This window comes from Peromyscus eremicus, chromosome 20 (genome assembly GCF_949786415.1).
Source record: "Peromyscus eremicus chromosome 20, PerEre_H2_v1, whole genome shotgun sequence".
Lineage (NCBI taxonomy): Eukaryota > Metazoa > Chordata > Mammalia > Rodentia > Cricetidae > Peromyscus > Peromyscus eremicus.
In genome coordinates, this window is record NC_081436.1 from 42159958 (window position 1) to 42183732 (window position 23775).

The following is a 23775-nucleotide window of genomic DNA, read 5'->3' on the forward strand; positions in this document are numbered from 1 at the left end:
TGCCATTATGCACATGTCCTGTAGGAATTACTGCAGAAATGATGGCATCCCCCTCCCCTTTCACAGCCCATCATCTCTGGCATCCTCTCTCGAGTCTTCCAAGTACATGAGCAGTGGCTGCCGTGGCCCCTCGACACTTCGGCTCTGCTCTCTAGGGGACTTTTAACGTGTTTGTGAGGGCGGAGTGCAAGGGTTCACCACCAAGGGAAGCCAGGCAGGTGTGAGCTGTCTCTTCTCACCCCTGTCCCTAGATTTGTCACCACCCAGGAGCCATCTTCGCCTCGCCGGATCAGGTGGGGTTTGAAGAGAAAAGGTCTAGCGGTATCTACTTTGCACGCATTTGTAACATTTCCCGGAGTCCGACAATGTGGGAAATGGCTCTGGAGTAGGAGGATGTAGCGGGAATCTTAACAGGTCTTATTAATAAAAACAAACCCAGAGCCAGGTATTGGGGTCAGCGCTGGAAGATCAGAGAAGCAGAACAAGCCACAGCCACCTCACCTCGCCAATTCCTCAGCTGATCCTGTTTCCTCAGACTGGAAGCCTCTGAGTCCTTATCCAAATCGATCTCAGCTGAACTGTGCTGCTTAAAAGCCTAAAAGCTCAACCAGCTCTAGGTTCCTGGTCCTCACGCCTTATATACCTTTCTGCTTTCTGCCATCACTTCTTGGGATTAAAGGCGTGAGTCACCATGCTTGGCTGTTTGCCCGTATGGCCTTGAACTCACAGAGATCCAGGTGGATCTCTGCCTCTGGAATGCTAGGATTAAAGGTGTGTGCTACCACTGCCTAACCTCTGTTTAATATTGTGGCTGTTCTGTTCTCTGACCCCAGATAAGTTTATTAGAGTGCACAATATTTTGGGGAACACAATACCACCACATTTCCCCTTTCTCTTTTTATTAAAATAGAAAGGGGAAAATATGATGATATTTTATTTGTACTGAAATGTGATTTTATTTGTATGTTAATAAATAAAGTTACCTGGGGGTCAGAGGTTAGCAATATAGCAAGCTATAGCAAGCCATTGAAGAAGTCTGGCAGTGGTAGCACACGCCCTTAATCCCAATCACATGACAGGCAGATCTCTATGTGTTCAAGGACACCACCAGGATGGAGACACACGCCTTTAATCTCAATACCAACCATAGAAGACCTGAAGGTCTGTATAGACAGGCAGTGAGGAGGAGGTCATGTGGTAGGGCTTACAACCAATGAGAAGGCAGGACAGAAAGTCAATAAAAAGACAGACACACAGGAAGTAGGTCTCTTTTGGTGGAATGGCAGCGGCATTGATGGGGTAAGAAAGGGTTTTATATTTTATAGTCTTAGCTCTTAGCTACTGCTCTGACCTCCTGGGCTTTTAACTCTGCATTTGGCTCTGTGTTTCTTATTTAATAAGACCGTTACATCTACAGGAGAGAGCAGCAATTCTTGTTCCCTTTTTTTTAGTTTGTTATATCTCAGCTGATCAGATGGGCTCTTCTTTGCAGGCTGCGTTATGGGCCATAGTGAGAGCTAAAGGTTGTTCAAAGCAACCTTTTTAGGGAGAGACCCCCCAACCAACCCTCAATTTTCTCTTTCCTCACTAAGCAGTGGTTATTTAGAATGAAAACAAAGCCCGTTCCCACGGGTGAGCTGGTGGGGGGCAGCTGTGGGAGGAGGCGATGGCTACACAAAACTCTGACATTTTTTTAAAGGGCCCCGTCCCTTCAGTTGTCACAAATACCCTGTGCCCGTTTCAAGCTGAGTGCGGTGGCGTTTTTTCTGAGACACTCAGGATCTTCTGTCCTTGGCTGCTGTGGTTTCTCTGCGATGTGTGCTGTGGGGCTTGTGTATCCCAACTTCTGCTTCTCTCCCACGAGGGCACCTGGCAGCTGGCATTTGACGAGTCGTAGGACTTACAGCCAGTGTTGTTTTAGTGAGTCTACAGGAAGCAGTCCTGACTACTGTAGTCCATCAGGCTGAGGCCCCTGGAAGAGCAGGCTGTCCAGCTGGTTTCAGCTTGGCAGCCCTGAGATAGGAGCGCTCATGATCCCAAAGAGGTGGCCCAGGAGTGAGGTTTAGGCTTCGAGAAGGGTTGGGAGCCTATTGAAAGGATAAGGGAGAGGTAGCTGTTCCCCTCACCTCTTTCAGAGTTCTCTTGTCAGAGGCCTCAAGTTCCTGGATGTAGAGAGAATCCAAGGCTCTAAGCCTTGCACAGAGCTGAGAGGGTTTGCTCAAAGTCACTGGCATTGTCCAATTAGCAGAATTTGGACCTCCGGGTGCAGCCTGATGACTTGGTCACAGTGGACCATTAGAGGAAGTTGTGGCAATTAGACCTGCCCAGTGCTGGTGCAGGCTGCCTGGGCACTAATGAGCTGTACATCCAGGCTAGAGAACGTGATTCAGGAGTCAGGGTGCTGGACTGTGCCAAACATGAATTGTGCCTGGCCTTGGGACTTGGGGATAATTGGCATCGAATTACGAGGTTTCTTGAGGCATTTGGGCCTGAGGCTCAGAGAGTGGAGGCTATGATCAGGGGTTCTGAAGTACTGCTTTTAAAGTCCTAACAAGGTCTCCTCTCCAAATGAGGTGTCCTCAGAACCAGTGGGCCCAGCTGCTTGCAGCATTCTGAATGATTTCCTAGTTACCTCAAGGACAATCAAAACACAAGTTTGATTTCTTTGTCACGCCCCCCCACCCCCAAATTATCTAAGTATATTTTTAGACTTACATTTGAGTGATTGGGGGTAGCACAGCCTTCCAGAAGGATCTAGGGTCATGATTCTGTCAGGATCTTGAGGGGTGCTCTCCTAGCAGGTGTCTGAGCGGAGGATAAGATGGAAGAGCCATTGTTTAAGGGCGGGAGGAAATCGGAGGCTAGTTGTGTGGGGGTTTTGGTTAGCTGAAGTTTCCCATTCTGATAAAAACCCCTTGAGTCGAGAAGGCACACATCCTTCAAGTGAGAGGTGCCTGGAGTCTGCTTGTGAAGTGTCAGTGAGCTGGGGTAGGGGAAAGCCGCAGCTCCATGGTTCTGTGTGTCCTGGTAGAACTGAGTCCGACTCATGCAGTCAGCCTTTCTGGCTGCCCTCCGATGCCGTCAGGCAGCTTTCCCGGGCATGTTTTTCAGAAACTGCTCTGTGATCCGTAGTTCTTCTTATGTTCCACTGGGAGATTTCAAATGCCTCTGTACAGCTCAGCCTGGCATTATTAGCCTTGTCGTTGACAGCGGCAGACACTTGATACAGGATGTGGCTTGTAAACAGCTTGTATCCCCCTGCTTCTTACTCGGCAAACATAATCGTTTACCACGTTTTTTTATTCGGCTCTCTTTGAACTGTAGAGCTTGGTGATTCTAATCTAACAGTGTCTCAATATTTCAGTTGCAAACACTTCAAGTGGCAGGTCTTCTGTTAAGTGACATCATTTTCCACAGACTTGGGATCTGCTTCATCCACAGATAAGTGAACCAGGCTTTCTCCTCCTCAAAGGCAGGCTTGTCCAGTGCCCACAAAGCCAAGAGCAAGGGTCCAGAAGTTCCCGTCTAAGGCACTGGGTCAAGGGTGTAGGGCAGAGCCAGCATTCATAAAATGGGGAGAAGACCAGGCCCCAGGAAGCTGGAGAAGTGATGTGGAGCTGGCCCAGGGGTCTTGACCTCAGAGTGGGGTAACTTGGATACACTTCCTGCTCAAGTCTTTGGGATCCCAGCTGTGAAGTAACAGGATCTGAAACAGGGTGCTTTAAGCTGCATATCTGCTTCTGACATGTTACTGTGTGAAACCAGTATCCTTACTTCTCATCAACTAACCTTCATGTTAGTATCATTGTGTGTGTGTGTGTGTGTGTGTGTGTGTGTGTGTGTGTGTGTGTGTGTGTGTGTAGGGGTGTTTCTGAGTCAGACCCACATGCAGACAGATTTTCTGCAGCTGAGCTACATCCACAGCACATGTTTTATTAATTTAAATTTAAAAATCGGTTTGAGAATGTAGCTCAGGAGGGGAGCAGTTGGCTAGTGTGTCCAAGGCCCTGCGCTCAGTCTTCAGCATGGCAAAACAATAAAAGTAAAATTCAAGACTGACTTATGGTGAGTCCTTGTTTCCAGCTGTAACCAGAAATGGTTTGTCCGTGGCTGTCCTGGAACTCACTTTGTAGATCAGGCTGGCCACGGATTCATAGAGATCCGCCTGCCTCTGCCTCCCAAGTGCTGGTATTAAAGGTGTGGGCTACCACAGCCCAGCTGATACTAGCCCTTTAAATAGGTGGATTCTTGTTTTTTGTTTTGTTTTTTTTTTTCCACCAGCATCTGCAAAACCAAGGTTATAAATACTGGGAATTCTGGGATGGGGAGTGGGGGAGGGGCACAGAGTTCCACACAATTAGAATGCTTACTATTGTATTCAAAATTTACGTTCCTTAATTTTTTTTTAATCATCCCACTGTGATGTTAGAACTCTATAGTCCCCCCTCGCTCCCAAGTTTTGGTAACTCCCACTTGAAAGGTTTTCTTGCTAAGCATGTATTCTTTCTCTCTTGTTAACCCTTATCCTCTGGTTGTGGAAAGTACCAAGTAGGAAGGCAAGGAGGACTTGAGAAGGAGTGACTGAGAAGGAAGGCTATTGGCCAGGCAGGAGAAGGGGGGTTTGGGCTTGTAGCTTCTGGAGGTTGTGGGTCTGGTCATTGGAATGAAAATGTGCCAGCCAGCAGTTGTTGACCATGAGCAGAAGGTCAGGCAGGCGCTGCTCCGATACCAGATTGACGTTATTGTTTTCCTTTCCGTATCAATTGTGTGTCCTGCACTTCCTCACCGTGTGCCCCCGCCAGTGGATGCGCAGGGTAAGTCGACATCCCAGATCTCTGGTGGCTGGTTACGGTGTGGTCCTTGCTGTGAGCTTTTAACCGTTCTTCAGACCTATGCTAGCTATCCACGTTTTCCTGCTGGCTCAGAATAATCACTTGTACCTAATATAATTTCTCATAGCTTGAGGAAAATTGTGTGTGTGTGTGTGTGTGTGTGTGTGTGTGTGTGTGTGTGTGTGTGTTTTAATCATTTCCTCGCATCAGTGCTTGGCCATTGACACTGTCAGCACCATATGACCTATTAGGTCTTTATAAGTCAGTATTAGATTCTTCTAAGAAAGAACCTACCAAGTTTTTTAAATACACCCTTGCATAGGAAGTCAGTATATTTCTATATCCACGCATATGTGCCTGAGTAGATATGAGTATATTTGTTGATTCCATATGCAAAATAAATGTGACACGAAATACCACCTCCAAAGAATTCTCGAGTCAGATGTGGTATTGTTGAGCTTACAGAATTGTCTTGTCTACCCCGGACCATACAATACAACCCTTTCTAAAACCATTTGTCTTACAACAACAATAAGAACAGAAGTCTTTCTTATTTTGGCAGTTTGTAAAATGCCTCCTTTCTAAGGCTTTGTATCTTTAAACCTGATCTCCTAAGTGATTTTCTTGGTCAAATGTGAACCTTCCTGTGGGTGAACGTGATATGAAACTGCTTTGGAGTCTCATTGGTTTCACTCCATCTTGGGAAAGTGTCCGTGAGGTGTCTGTGTGGCTCTCTTTCTGGAGTGTCCCACTGTTCTCTGAGCTCCCAAGAAGCATCTGCATTGAATTCTGTCATCTATAAACTCCATCTACGTGAGTCTGTTATTTATCAAGCAGCACAATGTTATTCATTAAGGAGAGCTGTTTACCGTGTGAGAAAAGCCACGAGGTACAACAAAACCCACTATAAGAGTTTATTAAAAGAAGGAACAGAAGGGGTGTGCTTAGGCCTATGGAAAGATTGTGCAGGAAGAGAGGGGAGGAATATGTGGAACTCACTTTTATAGATCCCCCCCCCACACACATGCGCATATGGGCTTACATAGCTACACCATGCATGCACATAGATTGCCACGCATGCACATAGATTACGTGATCACGCTGCATGTATATTACGTGATCATGCTACATGTACATTACGTGATCACACAGCGCATGGTAAGGCCCTGGGATGACTAAGCATCTTTTTTTTTTTTTTTTTTTTTTTTTTTTTTAGTTTTTTTTTTTAGTTTTTTTTTTAGTTTTTCGAGACAGGGTTTCTCTGTGTAGCTTTGCGCCTTTCCTGGAACTCACTTGGTAGCCCAGGCTGGCCTCGAACTCACAGAGATCCGCCTGGCTCTGCCTCCCAAGTGCTGGGATTAAAGGCGTGCGCCACCACCGCCCGGCTGACTAAGCATCTTAACCAGCCTGCTCGGCAGTTATGTAGCTAGGGCAGTGGTTAGGAATTCTAACAATCTCCTTTGACAGGTAGGGCTTGGATGGCTTGCTCTTGGTGGGGACAGGATCCCACCTCTTGGTCATTTTGTGGTGCTGTTGGGTTAGTTTAAAAAGGATAATCTCTTCCTGGTGTCAGTATTGTGACTATGAAAACATGATAAACAGATTTTTAGTTAACCTTTGAAGAGAAGCAAAGTATGACACAGCCATATTTTTGCTTATTACAATAAAAATATCTCTCAGTGGCATTTGTGTATTCCAAGTGCTGTGCAGCCAACCCCACTATCTAATTTCAGGACAGTTTTACCATTCCCACAGACACTTTATGCCTTCTCCTTCTCACTCCTGTGCCACCCTCTCCAGCTTTCCTGTTCCCGACGGCCGCTCACTGCTTTCATTCTGTGCTCACCTCTTCTGGACATTTCATATAAACCGAATCATAACACATGGATCTCTTGATCGACTATCAAGTTTTCTTTTTGTTTTTGTTTTGAGACAGGGTTTCTCTGTGTAGTCCTGGCTGTCCTGGAACTTACTCTGTAGACCAGGCTGGACTCGAGTTCCCGGAGATTCCTCTGCCTCTGCCTCCCGAGTGCTGGGATTAAAGGCTTGCGCCACCAGCGCCCAGCTGGATCATCTAGTTTTATAAGCTTTCCAGCCTGGTGTAATCAGTACGTGGGGTAAACAGCATTTTGTTTGTTTGAATTGATAAAAGGTGAGTTTGGAATGAAGAAACCACAGATGAGATTCGGCTCACTTGGAGGGATAGCAACCGTTGTTAGTTCCCTGTCTGGTACAGGCAGTTCCTAGGGAAAATGGGAGCTCTGTGTATCAGTCACAGTGTCTGTGGGCACAGAGACAAGGAAAGACCAAATGAGTTTTAAGGCACGTTGGAAGGTAAAACTATCTTCATTTTAGCAGTTTTATGATAATTGAAAGTTCCTGGGGTTTGTCAGTGTTGCTCAGTGGTAGAGCATTTGCTTAGCATACACTAAGCTCTAGCTGTGTTCCCTAACCCTTTTCCACCCCTCAGTAAACAAAGGGGAAAAAAAGAAAAACCAACAGCTTCAGTTCTGTTTTTGTTTTTGTTTTTTGTTTTTTGTTTGGTTTTTGTTTTTGTTTTTTCTTTGGTTTTTCGAGGTAGGGTTTCTCTGTGTAGCTTTGCGCCTTTCCTGGATCTTGCTCTGTAGCCCAGGCTGGCCTCGAACTCACAGAGATCCGCCTGCCTCTGCCTCCTGAGTGCTGGGATTAAAGGTGTGCACCACCACCTCTTGGCTTTTTTTTTTTTTTTTTTTTTTTTTTTAAATTGAAAATTGACCCTCTCCCCCCCCCTTTTTTTTTTTTTTTTTTTTTTTTTTTGAGACAAAGTTCCTCTGTGTAAAAGCCCTGGCTGTCCTGGATCTCACTCTGTAGCCCTAGCTCCCTCTCTGGGCTTCATTTCCTCTCAGACTCCAGACTGGACCGCGTGCCATCCGGTATCATCCTTCTGTTCCTGGAAAAGACCCCTGCCCGCTTACCCCTTCCTAATGCCAGCAGTGAGTCCTACCCCTCTACACCCAGCACAGGCATGCGTCCACAGGATCATTTCTCCTGCACACCTGTGAACAGGTGTCATGCCCAGAGTGACCCTGAAACCTATGATCAGGATGGCTAGCTGTGCCTCTGGTCACAGCTGGATGAAAGGGTCTTGAGTCCACCAGTGATCTTTTGGGAGCGATGATACTGGGAGCCTACTTCCTGGAGGGAGGATGGAGGAGCCACTTAGGGATCAATCTTAGCCTCTCCTTTAGACCTGACCTGGTGCCTTCATTCTTATGCAGAAATGCAAAGTGAAGAGCGTAGGCCAGGAGCATGTCAGATGAAGTGTGCTGTCCTCAGAGGCCTAGGTGCTTGTGGGATATATTGAACAGCTGAGCCCTTAGGGAGAGACAAGCCAGACTCAACCTACTGGGAGCCCAGAGCTGTGATGTCTCTTTAGTATCACCATGACATGGTCCCTTGAGTGCTTCCTGTGACTCTGGGAGACTGTTGTAGAAATTCCTTGTAACCTACTTTCTGGTAGCTGCATTCAGAGGCCAGGAATGTGTGTTTACTGTGTGGAGCCATAAGAGGAGTTGGGTGCTTTTCCCATGTTAATTCTGCATGGATTACTAATTCCATGCATGGTGTGCGTGCGTGTGCGCGCAGGGGTTCTTGCTGGTGTGTGCACCTGTCACAGGGTTCTTGCCGGTGTGTGCACCTGTCACAGGTCAATGCCAGGCTCTTTTCCTATCATGCTCCACTTAACTTTTCGGAGACAGTCTCTCACTGAACTTGCTTCAGCTGGATTCACTTCCCAGCCAGTCCCAGGGATTCACCTGTCTCCGTCCTGTCCGTCCCTGTCCCCGTCCCCCAGCCCTGAGGTTTCAGGTGTGTGCCATCATTCCCAACTCATATCCTCATGCTGACAGAGCAAGCACTTTTCCCACAGAGAAATGCTTACACTTTGAGCAGTTTACCACGGAGAAACACATGAACAGCCTTGGTGAAGTGATTGACAGTGGGGACAGGGCGCCGGCCTGGGTGGTCACAAAGCGTTGGTGTTTTCTCCCAGCGTATTAGGACATTCACATGCTAAGAGGGTCCCCAGGTGTGTTGTGGAGGTTTGGGAGAAGCTTGGGTATAGAGGCAGGATTGGGCACTGTTGACTGAAGTCATTCTCTGGCCCCTCCTTTCCTGAGGTCAGGGGTTGGAGCTGAGTGCTCCAGCCGCTAATGAAATGGCTGTTTTTTTTCTGGCAGTCAGCCCCCTCAGTCTAGCTGTTGAGGCCCCTTTTCCCACAACCTATTGCATCACTAGTCATTGAGGGAACCCCGAGGGTTACTGAAGCTCTGTGCTAGGCACTGGGACGAATACCAGGTCGAGTGTGTGTGTCATTTTCCAAGAAACCACAGCACTGTGACATCTTACAAACTGTGATATCCGTGGTCCAGCTTGCTATGGAGGAAGTGTTCTGTGTGAGTACAGAGCAGGAATTGTCTGGGCTTCAGGGAGGAGGCAGTGCTTAGAAAACTTGCTGGAGGGTAAACTACGAAGAGGTGGGTGGGTGGATGGCCAGTAAGTGTTCTTCCAGAAGGATGAGGTAGTGGAGAGGGCACAGGGGGAGTCTGTGGCTGGAAGCTGGGCTCGGTGTGCATTGCCGTTGCATTTGTTTATACCTTCTGGGTGTCTGGGAGGTGTCAACCACAATGGCTGATGCCTAGCCATGTCCTTCTGGAAGATGGCATGGTCCTGCCCACTTAGATTACAGCACTTGGGAAGTGGTGTGGGTGGATCAGGAGCTAAGGTGGCTGGCCCGTTGGTGCCCTGTGACACACATGCAGGTTAAAAAGAGAAAAGTCACTATTAGTCTTAGATGATCCAGGACCTTCTGAATGAAAAATATGAAGACACGGGGAGAGACCGACTGTTTTGTTGATGTTTTATTAGATAGAAGGCCATGGACTGAACGGAGCCCTGTTAGATTCTGTTCACATTCTCTGTGGGCTACGTATGTAGTATTCCTTATTACTTTTAGGCATGTCTTCTTTTGGTAATCATCAAACCTGCTGTGAGCATTGAGAGTAGATGATGATTTGTAGGATGGTATGAACGAGTCCCTTTTGAGAGGCAAGGGGATTCCCAGTGTCACTTTGAATGTCCACTTGAGTATTTGTGTCCTCCATTCTGTCAGATGTGTCCCGTGTGACGGTGTTTATATCCCATATTTTATTGGCTGTACGATGCTACCCATTGTTAGGTAGATGTACCAGTGTTTTCCTGGACCACTGAAAAAGAGAGAGCAAGCCGGGCGGTGGTGGCGCACGCCTTTAATCCCAGCACTCGGGAGGCAGAGCCAGGCGGATCTCTGTGAGTTCGAGGCCAGCCTGGGCTACCAAGTGAGTTCCAGGAAAGGCGCAAAGCTACACAGAGAAACCCTGTCTCGAAAAACCAAAAAAAAAAAAAAAAAAGAAAAAAAAAAAAGAAAAAGAGAGAGCAAAAGGACTGTGATTAGCCATTGTTGGGTGTAAGCCACATTCTGATTTGTGAGGGGTGGAAACGTGGGAGGGTAGGCGTTAGGATGAAGTGGAGGTTTGTGTATGTCAGGCAGATGGAAGGTATTTTGTGGGACTCTGGTGGCTTCTTCAGTGTCTGTCTCAGGAAGAAGAAAGGCCTCGGGTTGTTTCTTCAAAGGCCGCTTGCAACTCTGAGCTTCCCTTGAACATTGTGGGCTGCAGCGTGGGGGATGGGCGGTCCCAGGTAATCACCCGGCTTTTTGATCCAGCTGCTTAGGTGAAGGGTGTGGAGCTCTGGACGTCATCTGGAGCTAGGGTCGGGAAGCACAGTGGGTGTGGGTTCTGACAGAGAAGGCCCCGGGCTAGAGTCTAGCTGTGCTGGGTCCCTTAGTAACTCGGCACTGGTAATGGCGTTCCTGTGCAAACCATTTTGTTCCAGTTTCCTCACGGCAAAGCTACCGATTCCTGCCTTGAACGTTTATGTGAAGAAGGGGAGAAAAAAGTGTAGGTGCTGCTGGGATTTCATTCCGGAAAGCCTTGTGAGTTCTCCCGTGAATCCCAGTCTTAGTGCAAACTGCCCCCTTTGGCCCACAGTGTGCCTCCCATGTATTGTGATGTGGTGGCTCAGGAGCATTTTCTGCAGAAAGTAATGACTTCTCGCTGGGGACTCCTAAGGGCCTCCTGACTGCTGGTCAGGATTCCCCAGCATGAGTAAAGTCAAGACCTGAAACTGGAGGACTTGGGGCTCTGGGGGGTTGTCTGGAGGCTCCGGATGACTTAGATTTTACAGAAAAGGCCAAATGTAGTTCCTTGCTCGAGCATTTTGTCTGGAAAGCCATCCAGGGCATCCAAGCTGCCCGTGTTGGCTGCTCCTTGGTCCTAGAATTTGCTGGCTCTCAGGCCATTTAGAACACTCAGTGGCCTTACATCGGCATCTTATTCCTTTGGAGAGATTGGTGTACCTGCTGACTGCCAGGCAAGTGTGCTAACTGAGAAGCTACAGACGGCACTGGTGAAAACATATGGGTTTTTTTTTTTTACCAGTTCTCCCACCGGCAGGATAGACTGAGCTTGAGTTAATAAATCAGGGAAGTAACACAGGGAATCTGAAGGAGAGCCCCATGTAGTGGAGGACAAGAAAAAAGAACTTCTGAGACTAAGGAGGAGCATCCTGGTCAGGGGCAGAGCTACCTGAAGACTGGAGAATTAACCAGGAGCACAGGATGATGTTGAACAGGCGGGGAAGAGGAAATGCACACAGGAAGATGAACAGTGCCCAGCCCTGGGAAGAGGACAGAGTGGCCTGAGGAGGCCAAGCTTGTGAGTGGACGGGAGTGACGCTTGCAAGTCCTGCAGAGGGGCAGGCTTTGTTAAGGATCTCGGACTTTGGAAACAGTGGGAGCTGCTGAGAAAGAGGTAATATTTGTCTGTGGAAAGGAACTCAGGCTGTTCTGGGCAGGCTGGCTCAAGTGTGACTGGAGAGACGCTTTAGAAGCTCTTGCATCGTTCAGGACAGAGATCGTGGTGGCTCAGCCAGGGTGGAGGGAGCAGAGATGTGGGACAAGGAGTTTGTGTGGGAGCAAGAACAGTCAGTGCCTGGGGACTGGAGAGCTGACTCAGCAGTTAAGAGCACTGGCTCCTCTTCCAGAGGACTCAGGTTCAAGTCCCGTGGCGGCTCACAGCCTTCTCTGACTCCCGTTTCAGGAGTTCCGATGTCCTTTTCTGGTCTCTGTAGGTACTGCATGCAAATGGTGTTCAGACATGCATGTGGACAAAACACTCATACATATAAAATGAAAATAAATAAACCTTAGAAAGAAAAACCACCCTGCACTGCCTGTGCTTGAGGTGGCAGTGTGGACCCTTACCAGTGCTCACTGGAGGGAAGTGGTGGCTTTTGTAGATTAACCCCCTGGACCTGCAGATTCCAGGTCAGCACACAGTGGAAATGTTCTGAAGATTTGCATCTATACTATGCAAACTTTTCTTGTCACTAGTTCCTAATATAGTAACTGTTGATACTTTGTATCAGGCATGATGTACTCTAGAGATGGTTTGAGGTTTATGGGAGGCTGTGAGTCTACTCATAGATATTATAGACTTAGGGACTTAAGCTTGTAAGGGGAGATACTGCAGCCAGTCCCCGGGGACACCAAGAGACAGGTGTGCTCAAATCAGCACACCTAAAATCAGACAACTTAAAGTCAATACCGCCAACTGAGACTTGAAACAGTTTCTTCAGCAATTATTTTATGCATATATATATTATATATGTATGCTTAATAGATAATGTATATTATCTATTAATGTTTAATATACCATGTATGAATATAAAAAATATAATTATATGGTATGTTAGAGAATTTAAAAAATAATCATTGTGTTTTGGTCTGATATGTCCTAAATAGAAACGTTCCCACTATAACCATAATTAGAGCAGTCTTTACAGCATGTACTTACTTTAGAATGCTGTAATTTTAAAGTCCTTTAATTATAACATAATACATATTTAAAACAACTTCACTATAATTGTAGAGTAATTTAGATATGTATTTACCAAATTTGATCATACACTCATTTTGCTTTCCTAGGTAGATACGTTATTTTTAAAGCCTATTATTCTTTATTTTTATTAATTTCTCTGAGAGGAGTTCTCAGTATGTAGCCCAGGCTGGCCTTAAACTCCAGAGCCTCCCACTTTAGCCATCTGAGGGCTAGGATTACAGGCCCACACCTTCACAACTGGAACTGTTACTAATGACAACCGGATGCATGCATTACAACTTGTGACAGGAAGTCAAGATGCAATCTTACCTTAGCATTATAGACATGCTCTGTGTGTGTGTGTGTGTGTGTGTGTGTGTGTGCGCGCGCGTGCGTGCGCCCATGTATGCATGTGTGTAGAGGCTCAAGGTTGTCGTTGGAAGTCTTTCTGATAGCTCTTCCACTATTTTTTTTTTTAAAGATTTATTTATTTATTAGGTATACAGCATGTATGACTGCAGGCCAGAAGAGGGCACCAGATCTTGTTACAGATGGTTGTGAGCCACCATGTGGTTGCTGGGAATTGAACTCAGGACCTCTGGAAGAGCAGCCAGTGCTCTTAACCTCTGAGCCATCTCTCCAGCCCCTCTTCCACTATTTTTTTGAAGTAAGGCCCCTCAGTCAAGCCTAGACCTAGTTTCTACGGTTAGTTTTACTGGAGAGCTTGTTCAGGATCCTGTCCCTACCTTCTGAGGCTGGAACTAGAGGTGGGCTGCTATGCCCACTCAGCGTGGAAGTTGCTTATTGGGGATTTGAACTCTGATCTTTTTGCTTGTGTGACAAGCACTTTAATCACTGAGACATCTCCCCAGCCCTAGTCTGTTATTTTAGAGTTTTTCTTCTGCAAAAGCTGGAGAGATAAGTTAGCAGAGAGTCTGGGTTCAGTTCCCAGCACCCACAACAGCAACAATAACTCCAGTTCCAGGAGTTCTGAAGCCCTCTTCTGTCAGAAGTGGGTACTTCATGTGTATGGTACACATCTGTACATACAAGCAAAATCCTCAGATACATACAATTAAGATAAATAAATCATCCCAGCACTCAGGAGGCAGAGGCAAGTGAATCTGTGAGTTTGAGACCAGCCTAGTCTACAGAGTGAATTCCAGGACAGCCAGTGCTGTTATACAGAGAAACTGCCTCAAAAAAACTAAAACAATTTAAAAGTAAAATAAATCTTTAAAAAATTAAAAATGGAATTTTTCCTGTAATCAAAATATATCAAAGATCTGTTTGGTCAAAAATCATAATAAAAACAACAAAAAGGGTGCATGGTGGCCCACACCTTTAATTCTAGCACTCAGGAGACAGAGGCAGGTGGATCGTTGTGAGTTTGAGGCCAGCCTGGTTTACAGAGCAAGTTCTAGGACAGCCGAGACCACACAGAGAAACCCAGTCTCCACAAAAACAAATTAACACAAAGAGACCTGCTTGCTCTCCCAGCATGCTCCAGCTCCTCCCTCTACCTCCCCCCGACTCCCCCACCAAATTAAGAACATTCTAGTCTGCTGTGTTTTGCTATTAAGACAGCTCAGAAGAGACTGAGCCATTAAGGAAGGGCCCCCACCCACCCTGTGCTGGGCCATGTTGCCCCACAGCCTAGAGAGAGAGAGAGAGAACATGCGTTCACAAGCTCCAGAGCTTGGCTGTCACTGAGTTGTATGATGGGCATACTCAGCATGCCTGGGTTTGTTTGCACACGTCAGCCTTTCACCAGGAACCGAGAAAACCCGTACTCGTCACAGCACTGATGGCTCCTGCTTTTCCTCCTTGAGTCAGGCCCCAGCAGGTAGACATCTGTGAGAGGGAGTGCTTGCAGCTGCAACATCCCAGGAGAGAATGGGAACATGGCTTCACTGTTGTCTGTCTGCTAAGTACACTCAAAATCAGTAAGTGCAGGTGACCGGGTCGTATGTGTGGCTCTTGCCCTGTTGTGCTGGATGAAGAAATTAAAGATGTGGTAGAGGATTATCTGGAGGGATAGGGGTGACTAAGTGGAAGGCTAGGTGAATGGGACCCCAAGAATGTTGGAAATTTTCCACAAAGCAGGTTTCATACACACGGCAACTGTTGGGTAATAGCCACTTAAGGTCCTTAGATACTATGTGTTGTAGACACCTTATGTACTTTCTTGAGCTAGTGAGGGTCATTTATGTACAAAATTGTGTGTACTGAGCTTACTAAACCCATCCAAAGCGTTTTTAAGGGTGGACTTTCATTGCATATGATTTTCCCATTATGCACTAATTTAGGACTTTTGTACAAATGGCTCCTCCTTACTAAAATATCGCTACATTTCTCTAGGACTTTTATAACATCTAGAGTTTTACTAAGTTCTTTTGAGCTTGTTGGTCCTAATTAAACTTTCTCACCCTGTAGCCGGGGCATTCCTCTCTGACTTTGTCTTTGAATCAGATGATGCGTCCCATGTACTGTTTTACGTGTTGCTCGTAAGGGGGCAGGTTGGTAATTGGTCCAGTAGTTGCCTATGTGGTAGTTGAACCTGAGACAGTGGACAGAGAGGACAGGCTGAGTGCTTGGGAGTCAGCCTGTGTGGTCTCTGTCCCTGATCTCTACCTTGGTGAATCCTTTGACTTCTAAGCTTTGGCCTCCTCTTCAACACAAGCAGTTAGGATAACCCCTAAAGCCTCTTCCCGTTCTGTCTGTGTTTAAAATTATGAGACAAATACTCATGGAGCACTTGCTATACACATGCAGCTATCCTGAGGGATATCAGGGAAAGGCTAGAACTTTGCCCTGTAGGAGTTTAGAAATTCTTTCTCTGGCTTGGGTGTGGGTAAAGCTTGTTTGCCGAAAGTCCAGCATGGAAGCGTGAGAGCTGGTTTCTTGCGTGTGACCCCGGTGTCCCCATCAGCAGGGCAGAGGTACAGTGGTTGCTCCTCTGGACTTAATACTGTCTTTACTTTATACTGTCTAGTGCAGCAGGCGACTTCCGCGAAAGGCCAAGTATTTTTGGTCTCTGGGCCACATGGGCAGCTAGAGAAGTTGCAGACAGCATGTAAATGAGTGGATGTGGCTGTGTTCTAGTAAAACTTTATTTACACAGACAGCTATTCTGGTTCCAGAGTTGTTTAATTGCTTAATATGCTGTCTGAAACTGTCAAAGGTTGTCAGGATAACTAGGGTCTGGTGGTGTGGCCAGGTAAGTAAATAATACAGGCTCTGCTTGGTGTAGCTAAGTCCTTCATGGTGTCACCAGCAAAGACCCAAATGTAGAAGTCTGGGTGCCAGGCTCCTTCTGCCGGAAAGACATTGGAGCTTTAGACTAGGGAGTTAGACAAGCTGCCAAGGATTCCTAGGCCCCAGGGCCAGGAGCTCAAGAACCTACCTTTGTCTTTAGGGGCGGAAACTTCTGCCCAAACAGGCTTTTTGATTGGGGTGGACCTGGCAGAGCCAGCTTGTGTCCGTTTTTGGAAACACTCCTAGCCTCTCACCTAGCTCCCATCCCTAGCCTCTCTCAGGGGCTCTAAAGAAAAGAATGCTGTTGCTGTGGTTCCCGAGGGTTTGCTGGCCCTGGGCTCTGCGGGGTTGCACAAGGCAGAGATGGAAGCCAGGAAGTCATCCCAGGAGATGCTCCTCGCTCACTCGTCACAGATAAGCCAGATAAACATGCCCTGCAAACGTTAGAAATTGGAAGGAGATGCTCCTAGAAAACCAACCATTTTCAGTCTTATGGGAGCCACGAACAAGTAATGTTTTTAAGTCCTGGAAGAGGGGTGCCTTCCCCTCTAATAAGGACTTCAGAGAAGGGATTTTTTTTTTTTTTTCCCCTAGAAGCTGGCGTTTCAGCGAGCTGACCTTGTGGCTTTGTTCCCAGGGAGAGGTGACATCCAGCCTCAGTTGGACAGCGCTCTCCAGGACGTCAACGATAAGTATCTGCTCTTGGAAGAAACAGAGAAGCAGGCCGTGCGCAAAGCGCTGATTGAAGAGCGTGGCCGGTTCTGCGCTTTCATCTCTATGCTGCGGCCAGTGATTGTAAGTTGATGGAAACCTCGAGAAGGCTTGAACTGTGTCACGTGGAGGGCCTTTCCTCCTTGGTTTATGCATCTACCAGCGCGTCATTGGCCACCTACTGCTGTCAGGTGTAGCTAGAGTTTTCCTGCCTGGCCCACAGTCAGGACAAATCTCTCTCACCCGCCAGTCCCACAGCCGCTCAGACCCGACCAAGTAAACACAGAGACTTATATTGGTTACAAACTGTATGGCCGTGGCAGGCTTTTTGCTAACTGTTCTTACAGCTTAAATTAATCCATTTCTATTAATCTATACCTTGCCACATGGCTCGTGGCTTACTGGCATCTTCACATGCTGTTTCTCATCATGGTGGCTGGCAGTGTCTCTCTGACTCAGCCTTCCACTTCCCAGCTTTATTCTCCTCCTTGTCCCGCCTATACTTCCTGCCTAGCCAATGGCCAATCAGTGTTTTATTTATTGACTAGTCAGCAACACATTTGACATTCAGACCATCCCACAGCAGTCAGGGATCACAATGGTGGAGTCAAGTCCTCACACCAGAGATTCTCATCCAGGTGTTGATGTCCAGGTTGCTAAGAACTCCTCGGTCACAGTTCTTAGCAACACATGTCCTACCTCTACTGAGTTGAGGTCTGACATATCTGGGCATGGTGGCATGAGCCTGTGATTGCAGCACTTGGGAGGCTGATACCAGAGGAGCCTGTGAATTTCAGACAAGTCTGGGTTCTAGAGCTACAGAGCCAGACTTGGTCCTACTTAACACTCCTTCCTGCCTCTCCCCCATCTCTCACCAAAACGGAAAAGAAGGCCCGTTTAAAGATTCTTAAAGTGGAGTTCTTGGTCAGCAGCAGCACCTGTCAACTAGACGGGAAAATTCTGTGGCCCACTCTAGACTCACTGTATCTAAGACTCTAAGCCTGGGTCCATGCATCTGCCTCAAGCACCAGGAAGTACCTCAGTTGATCTGTTTCTCTCTCTCTCCCTCTCTCTTCCCCCTCCCCCTCTCTCCCTCCCCCTTTCTTCTTCTTCTTCTTCTTCTTCTTCTTCTTCTTCTTCTTCTTCTTCTTCTTCTTCTTCTTCTTCTTCTTCTTCTTCCTCTCTCTCTCTCTCTCTCTCTCTCTCTCTCTCTCTCTCTCTCTCGTTTTTTTTTTGTTTGTTTGTTTGTTTTTTTTGAGATAGGGTTTTTCTGTGTAGCCCTGGCTGTCCTAGAATTTGCTCTGTAGCCCAGGCTGGCCTCGAACTTACAGAGCTCTGCCTGCCCCTGCCTCCCGAGTGCTGGGATTAAAGGCAGGTGCCGCTGCCGCTGCCACTGCCACCACCACCACCAGTGAGTTCTCACTTTAAATCATGTAGACCGCCGGGCGGTGGTGGCGCATGCCTTTAATCCCAGCACTCGGGAGGCAGAGCCAGGCGGATCTCTGTGAGTTCGAGGCCAGCCTGGGCTACCAAGTGAGTCCCAGGAAAGGCGCAAAGCTACACAGAGAAACCCTGTCTCAAAAAACCAAAAACAAACAAACAAACAAACAAAAAAAAAAATCATGTAGACCATGTGGCTGCTGCCGCTGAGTTTGCAGGAGCCCATCTTGGGGCGGCCTGAAGGCGCCAGTGCGCCTCTGTCTACCCTAGCAGAATGCTCAGATTTGAGGTGTCCCCTGATCTGTACTTGGGCCCACAGTTCCTGCTGGCACTGGGGAAGGTGACTGAAATGGTTGCAGACCTTGCTTCATTTCCATTTGCCCGTTATTTACTAAGATGGGACAGGGGACAAGGAAGGGGGACAGGTAGTGCTGTTTAACACTTGTACTGTCATAAAGACCTGGACCCAGATGTCCCTAAAGCATGTCAGTCATCAAGGGCTACCTAAGCCCATGCAAGGAGCCCCTGGAAACACATGGACAGACCATCCAACTCAATAGACCTGGAAATGTGAGAATGCTCTGCGTCCCTCCACTGTCCCCAGCACACAGGTCACTCCAACTGCCTTTTCCTTTTCTCCTTCCAAAAAGAAGGTATACATGTCACCTTCAGCTTAGATTCCTATCTCAGATGCCTTTCATGAAAGGTTGAGAAGGTCATGCAGTGACCCAGACGAAAGTGCTTGGAGTAAGACGATGAGGGAACCCATACGATGACGTGCACAAAATTGCCTCCCTCTAGGAGGAAGAGATCTCCATGTTGGGGGAAATTACCCACCTTCAGACCATCTCGGAGGACCTGAAGAGCCTGACCATGGACCCTCACAAACTGCCCTCCTCCAGCGAACAGGTAGGAACTGAACCAGGCGGTCGGGGACAAACCAAAGAGATGGAATTCAGGGCTCTTGGCCGGGGGTTTTGTTGTGTTTACATCCCTTGTGTGAGCCACTAAGGTTCATCTGTGTGACACTAAGGTTCACCTGTGTGACACTAAGGTTCACCTGTGTGACACTAAGGTTCACCTGTGTGACACTAAGGTTCATCTGTGTGACACTAAGGTTCATCTTCACTACTACACCTATTTTGTAGGGAAAGATGCTGAGGGCCTGAGAGAAGGCGGCACTTAACCCAGGCCTCCACTCTAATAAGTGATGAGACTGAGATTTGAGTCAGGTAATTGATGGCCAGATCGTATGCTCATCCACTCTGCAGGCATGAACTCTCCTAGGAACCTGACATCATGTGATTCTGTTGTCACGATTTGTACTTCTCTCTGGAGCTAATCAAGTCATTCATGGGAACCTTTCCCATCTGGGGACAAGATGACATGTTTTAAAATGCGTTAGTCCTTTGATGTGTGTGACGTTAATACTGTGTCAAGTGGGAAGAGACATGTTGGGGGAACAAAAGATGAATCTCAGGCTGGTTTGAGCCCTAGGCATGCAGGTGTCTGCTTGGACAGTCGGCTCAGAAAGACACATGTGGAAGCCTTTAGGTCCTCTGTCAATGAGATTTTTCTATTAAACCAGAGTAGGCGTTGACTCAGTGAGTAGACATTAGTGGAGGACCTCTTAAAGTGAGCAAGACACTCAATAGCTCTTTGTCGCAAGGGAGACACCCAGAAATAATTGTGATAGGATTGGCTTCCTCTTGGTTCTGTGAGGTTGTTCTAGCCCTGGCCAAAGAGGGACAAGTGATTATTGAACATCATCAAGTGGTTGAACTGCAGTCCACCGGCCCCTAAACCATTATTGTCTTAATGGAGCTGCAGGATGAAAACACTGCTGATTTTAGCCTGTGGTAAAAATAGCTTTTAGGAGTTGCTAACCCATCGCCGTAATTATCTTTTTCTCCTGGTGTTTCACGGTTTTCCTCTTCTAACTCCTCCTCCCCGTTAACTCTCCTTTTTTGCTTGTCTCAGAAGGACTATGACATTGCAGGAGAGGGAGCATGGCTCTTCAGTTAAAACATGCATTTTCTCCTTTAATTCTCCCCCCGTGAGGGGGGCATTTTCATTTCACCGTGCGTGTGGAGAAGTGTGGATGCAGCCCCCCTCCTCTGGCCCTCACCCAGCTGCTCTGTCCCTTCAGGTGATTTTGGACTTGAAAGGTTCTGATTACAGTTGGTCGTATCAGACGCCACCCTCTTCACCCAGCACGACCATGTCCAGAAAGTCAAGTGTCTGCAGGTGAGTGAAGCCCCGGGTCTCCCCATGCTTTCCAAGACATCTTGGTGAGTAGGACCAAGAGCCAGGCCTTTTCTCCAAAAGGGGCCCATTTGGGACAGGGTGTAGTAAGGTGAAGAATGTTCTCATTTTTTAGTCTATCTGTTCCCTACCTCCCCCAAGTGTTCTGTCAGCAAGCCCAAAGTTGATTTTTTTCTTTTTTTGAGAAGTTGACCCAGCAAGAGCTGAGACAAAAGCCACAGTGCCTTCTGGCCATGTTTCACCCACATTTCTGTAGTCTTAAAGTCCGTGCAGTTTTTGTTCGGTGGTGTTCCCTGCACCCCCACCCCCACCCCCACCCAATGCCAGGTCACACCGTCACTCGTGGAAACACAGAATCATTTGGAATAGTCCTGGGGACCATTGCGTAGTTTCACGAGGCAGCCGCTCTTGGCCCGCTTGGGAAATGTTTTTTTTTTGTTCTTGAACGGTAGAAGCGTCCTCAGCCATCACTTCCTGCCTGGGTGCGGTACTGCACCTGCTGCCAACCATTTGACTTGACTTTGCAAAGCCAAAGGGATGTGAGGTAGCCCTAAGAGGAAGGAGCCGGGGATCTAGCTGCTAGGTTTGTTGTGAGATGTCGCCCAGCACTCTGCTGTGTTTCATTGCACCCTGGAGCTTGTCTGGTGTATGTGGCAGGCAGTTCTGGTCAAGAGGCTGTGTCCTGATGTCTTCCCCAAAGATGATGCTTGCTTGATTTCCTGTCACCTTTCACGGGCTCTGTGTTAGTGTGAGACAGGACAGTGGTTTTTTTCTTTCCGTAGCTCAGCGAGGTTCATCTCATTAGTGTAGAATGAGCTGTACACTGCCTTCCCCTCTGCGTAGCCTTATTCAGTTGACTGACAGGAGCTGACTAGAGTCAGTCACGCTCCCCTGTGTCTGACAGGTCATCCATTGCAAGTCACCCTAGCATAGGACAGCCGCATTGTGTCTGTGTTCCCCTAATGCATCAGTTTCAAATCAGAAACCACAAGTTTGCAAACCCCGAGACTTTCCCAAGGCTTGATTGGCCGCTTTGTACCCCAGGTGTCTCTGTAACCACCTTTCACATTTTAGCTCTGCTTGCCTGGAACCCGGGACTCTCCGCAGCGTTTCTGGTTTTCATAGGAGCGTGGACGTTCTTACTAGGGAACGGAATGCAGGCAGAGCTCCTCAGGGGTGGGAGCCATTGTTCTCTTCCCTCCTCACTGGTTCACCTTAGATGTGAGCCGCTTGGCGTTGATCGGCTCTCCTCACGGAAAGCTGCCTATGCCGTGACACCCAGCCCACAGATAGTTCAACAGAGAAACACCCCTGAAGGAGTCCAGCCAGTAGTCAGCTCACCAGCTCTGTTAATAAAATAAACTAAAATGCTTGCACTCGGTCATACCAAGTTGATTTGCTGATGTGCTTTGGCAGGGTGGATGGAATCCACCTTAGATGGAGTCAGCTTAGGGTGTCGGCCAGTGCGGTTTAGCTGTGTGTGGTCTCTGGTCATCCATCCAGGTGGTCCATCCCAGGATGTGAGACCATGTCACGTGTTATGGACTCAGTAGGTTCTGCTCCAGGGTCATGGTTACCACAGGCAGATGAGATCACCCCCACGTCTTTCTTTATATCACAAGTGTTCGTCCCCCAGCTTTGTTGTTAAGTGGCATAGTAGAGTTGGGCCTCGTTGGCTTTTTTTTTTTTTTTTTTTCCAATTACAGGCTTGTACACTAAGACTGTCACATCATACCCTTAGAGACCTGAGACCTAGCTCTCTTACTGTTCACCTAAAAAAGCCTTTCATTTACCAGCCCGATTTGGTCTTTGACAGCACGTCCTGGGGTTTGTACTGCTTCTCCAGGGTAGGAGGCTGATGGTGTTCTCTGTGCTTCTCTCCGCTCTGCCCCTTGCTGACCATTTCCCTCCTCATCACTTCCCGCTCTCCTCCATGCCTGCCCCTCTGCTTGTCCCTCACAGCAGCCTGAACAGCGTCAACAGCAGCGACTCCCGGTCCAGCGGTTCGCATTCCCATTCCCCCAGCTCGCATTACCGCTACCGCAGCTCCAACCTGGCCCAGCAGGCACCCGTGAGGCTGTCGAGCGTGTCCTCCCATGACTCAGGATTCATATCCCAGGACGCCTTCCAGTCCAAGTCACCGTCCCCCATGCCACCGGAAGCTGCCAACCAGGTAAGGATGCCCTTGACCCGAAGAGCAACAGGCACACAGGGTGCCGTGGCCACTGTTGGTGGGTTGGAGCTGAATTCTTGTCTTTTAAGATATTTCCCAAAGGGAGAGATGCTCTTAAGTTGGGCTCAACATCCAGTAGTAGTTAAAATGCCATGTTGGTTTGGCAAGCTGTCACATGTAAGCAGACAGCCCCAACGAGAGTGGACTTTCTCTTGCATCCCTGTGAGTGCCCAGTTGGTATGATGTTGTGATCGCAATGGGGACACCTTCTGCACAGCATCTCTCCAATGGCAGAGACCCTGTCTTTGTGTAGGGATTCCTTAGCACTCTTGAGTTCCTCACCACCAATTGTGTTGCCAATGGGAATGGTGGTTAGAGCCCCTGTGGGCAGTTCTCTTGGCACTTGGACCCCGAGAGAAGGAAGGCTATGTGATCTCTACATCTGTTTTAGTTTGGCTAGTACCCGCCACAGCAGGCAGGGACTGGACCAGGCATGAGGTGCCCCTCATGTGTGTTATTGTGTATGTGTCCCTCGGGGTGCCTGTTTCTTAGGGCCAGTTTGTCACCTCCGGCTCAATACTCATTAATTAGCACAGTGTACACAATGCCAGGACATGATTGGCGCCACCACTTACTCGGTCCCGTAGCGCCACCTGCTGGCAGGGGTTGGGGCTGGGTCAGAGAACCTTGTTGCTCAGCCAAGTTTAGCAAGTGCAAAACCTGTAATTCAAAGCTCTTCAGCATGATTTAGCCATCTGAGGTCTGGTAGCCTCCTCGCTTCTCTTTCCCCTGTAGAGACACAGTTTCCCACAGAAAGGCTCAGGGCCGAGGGCTACATTGACTTTCAGTGTGCCTGTCTCAGCTGGGGTGCTTTGGCTTGGCCCCCGGACCTCCATTCCTGTTGTGTGCTTCACTAACCCATTCCTGCTGTGCTCCCAAGCTGAGTGCCTGTGGTCAGGAGGGCAGAATCTTTGCCTCCTTGGAGGCCAGTCAGTGTGTAGTATGTAGCTGTATATGTTTCTAATATTGGAAATTAACATACTATTGGAGGCCCGTCAGTGTGCAGTATATAGCTGTGTGTGTTTCTAATGGACTGGAAATTAACATACTATTGTACCCCATAACACTTCCCGAGAAAGCA

The 23775-nt window shown here is 47.9% G+C and overlaps 1 protein-coding gene across 6 annotated transcripts in view; it reads left to right on the forward strand.

Moving 5' to 3' along the window:
* The window catches only part of Mtss1 (MTSS I-BAR domain containing 1), a 154093-nt gene that overhangs the window by 120938 nt on the left and 9380 nt on the right, over positions 1 to 23775 (forward strand). For all 6 annotated transcript variants that reach the window (XM_059247116.1, XM_059247117.1, XM_059247111.1 and 3 more), the window contains 4 exons: positions 16683 to 16840; positions 18998 to 19105; positions 20346 to 20443; positions 22424 to 22634. In XM_059247116.1, the coding sequence (XP_059103099.1) occupies positions 16683 to 16840; positions 18998 to 19105; positions 20346 to 20443; positions 22424 to 22634 (575 nt within the window). The remainder of the gene's footprint in view (positions 1 to 16682; positions 16841 to 18997; positions 19106 to 20345; positions 20444 to 22423; positions 22635 to 23775) is intronic.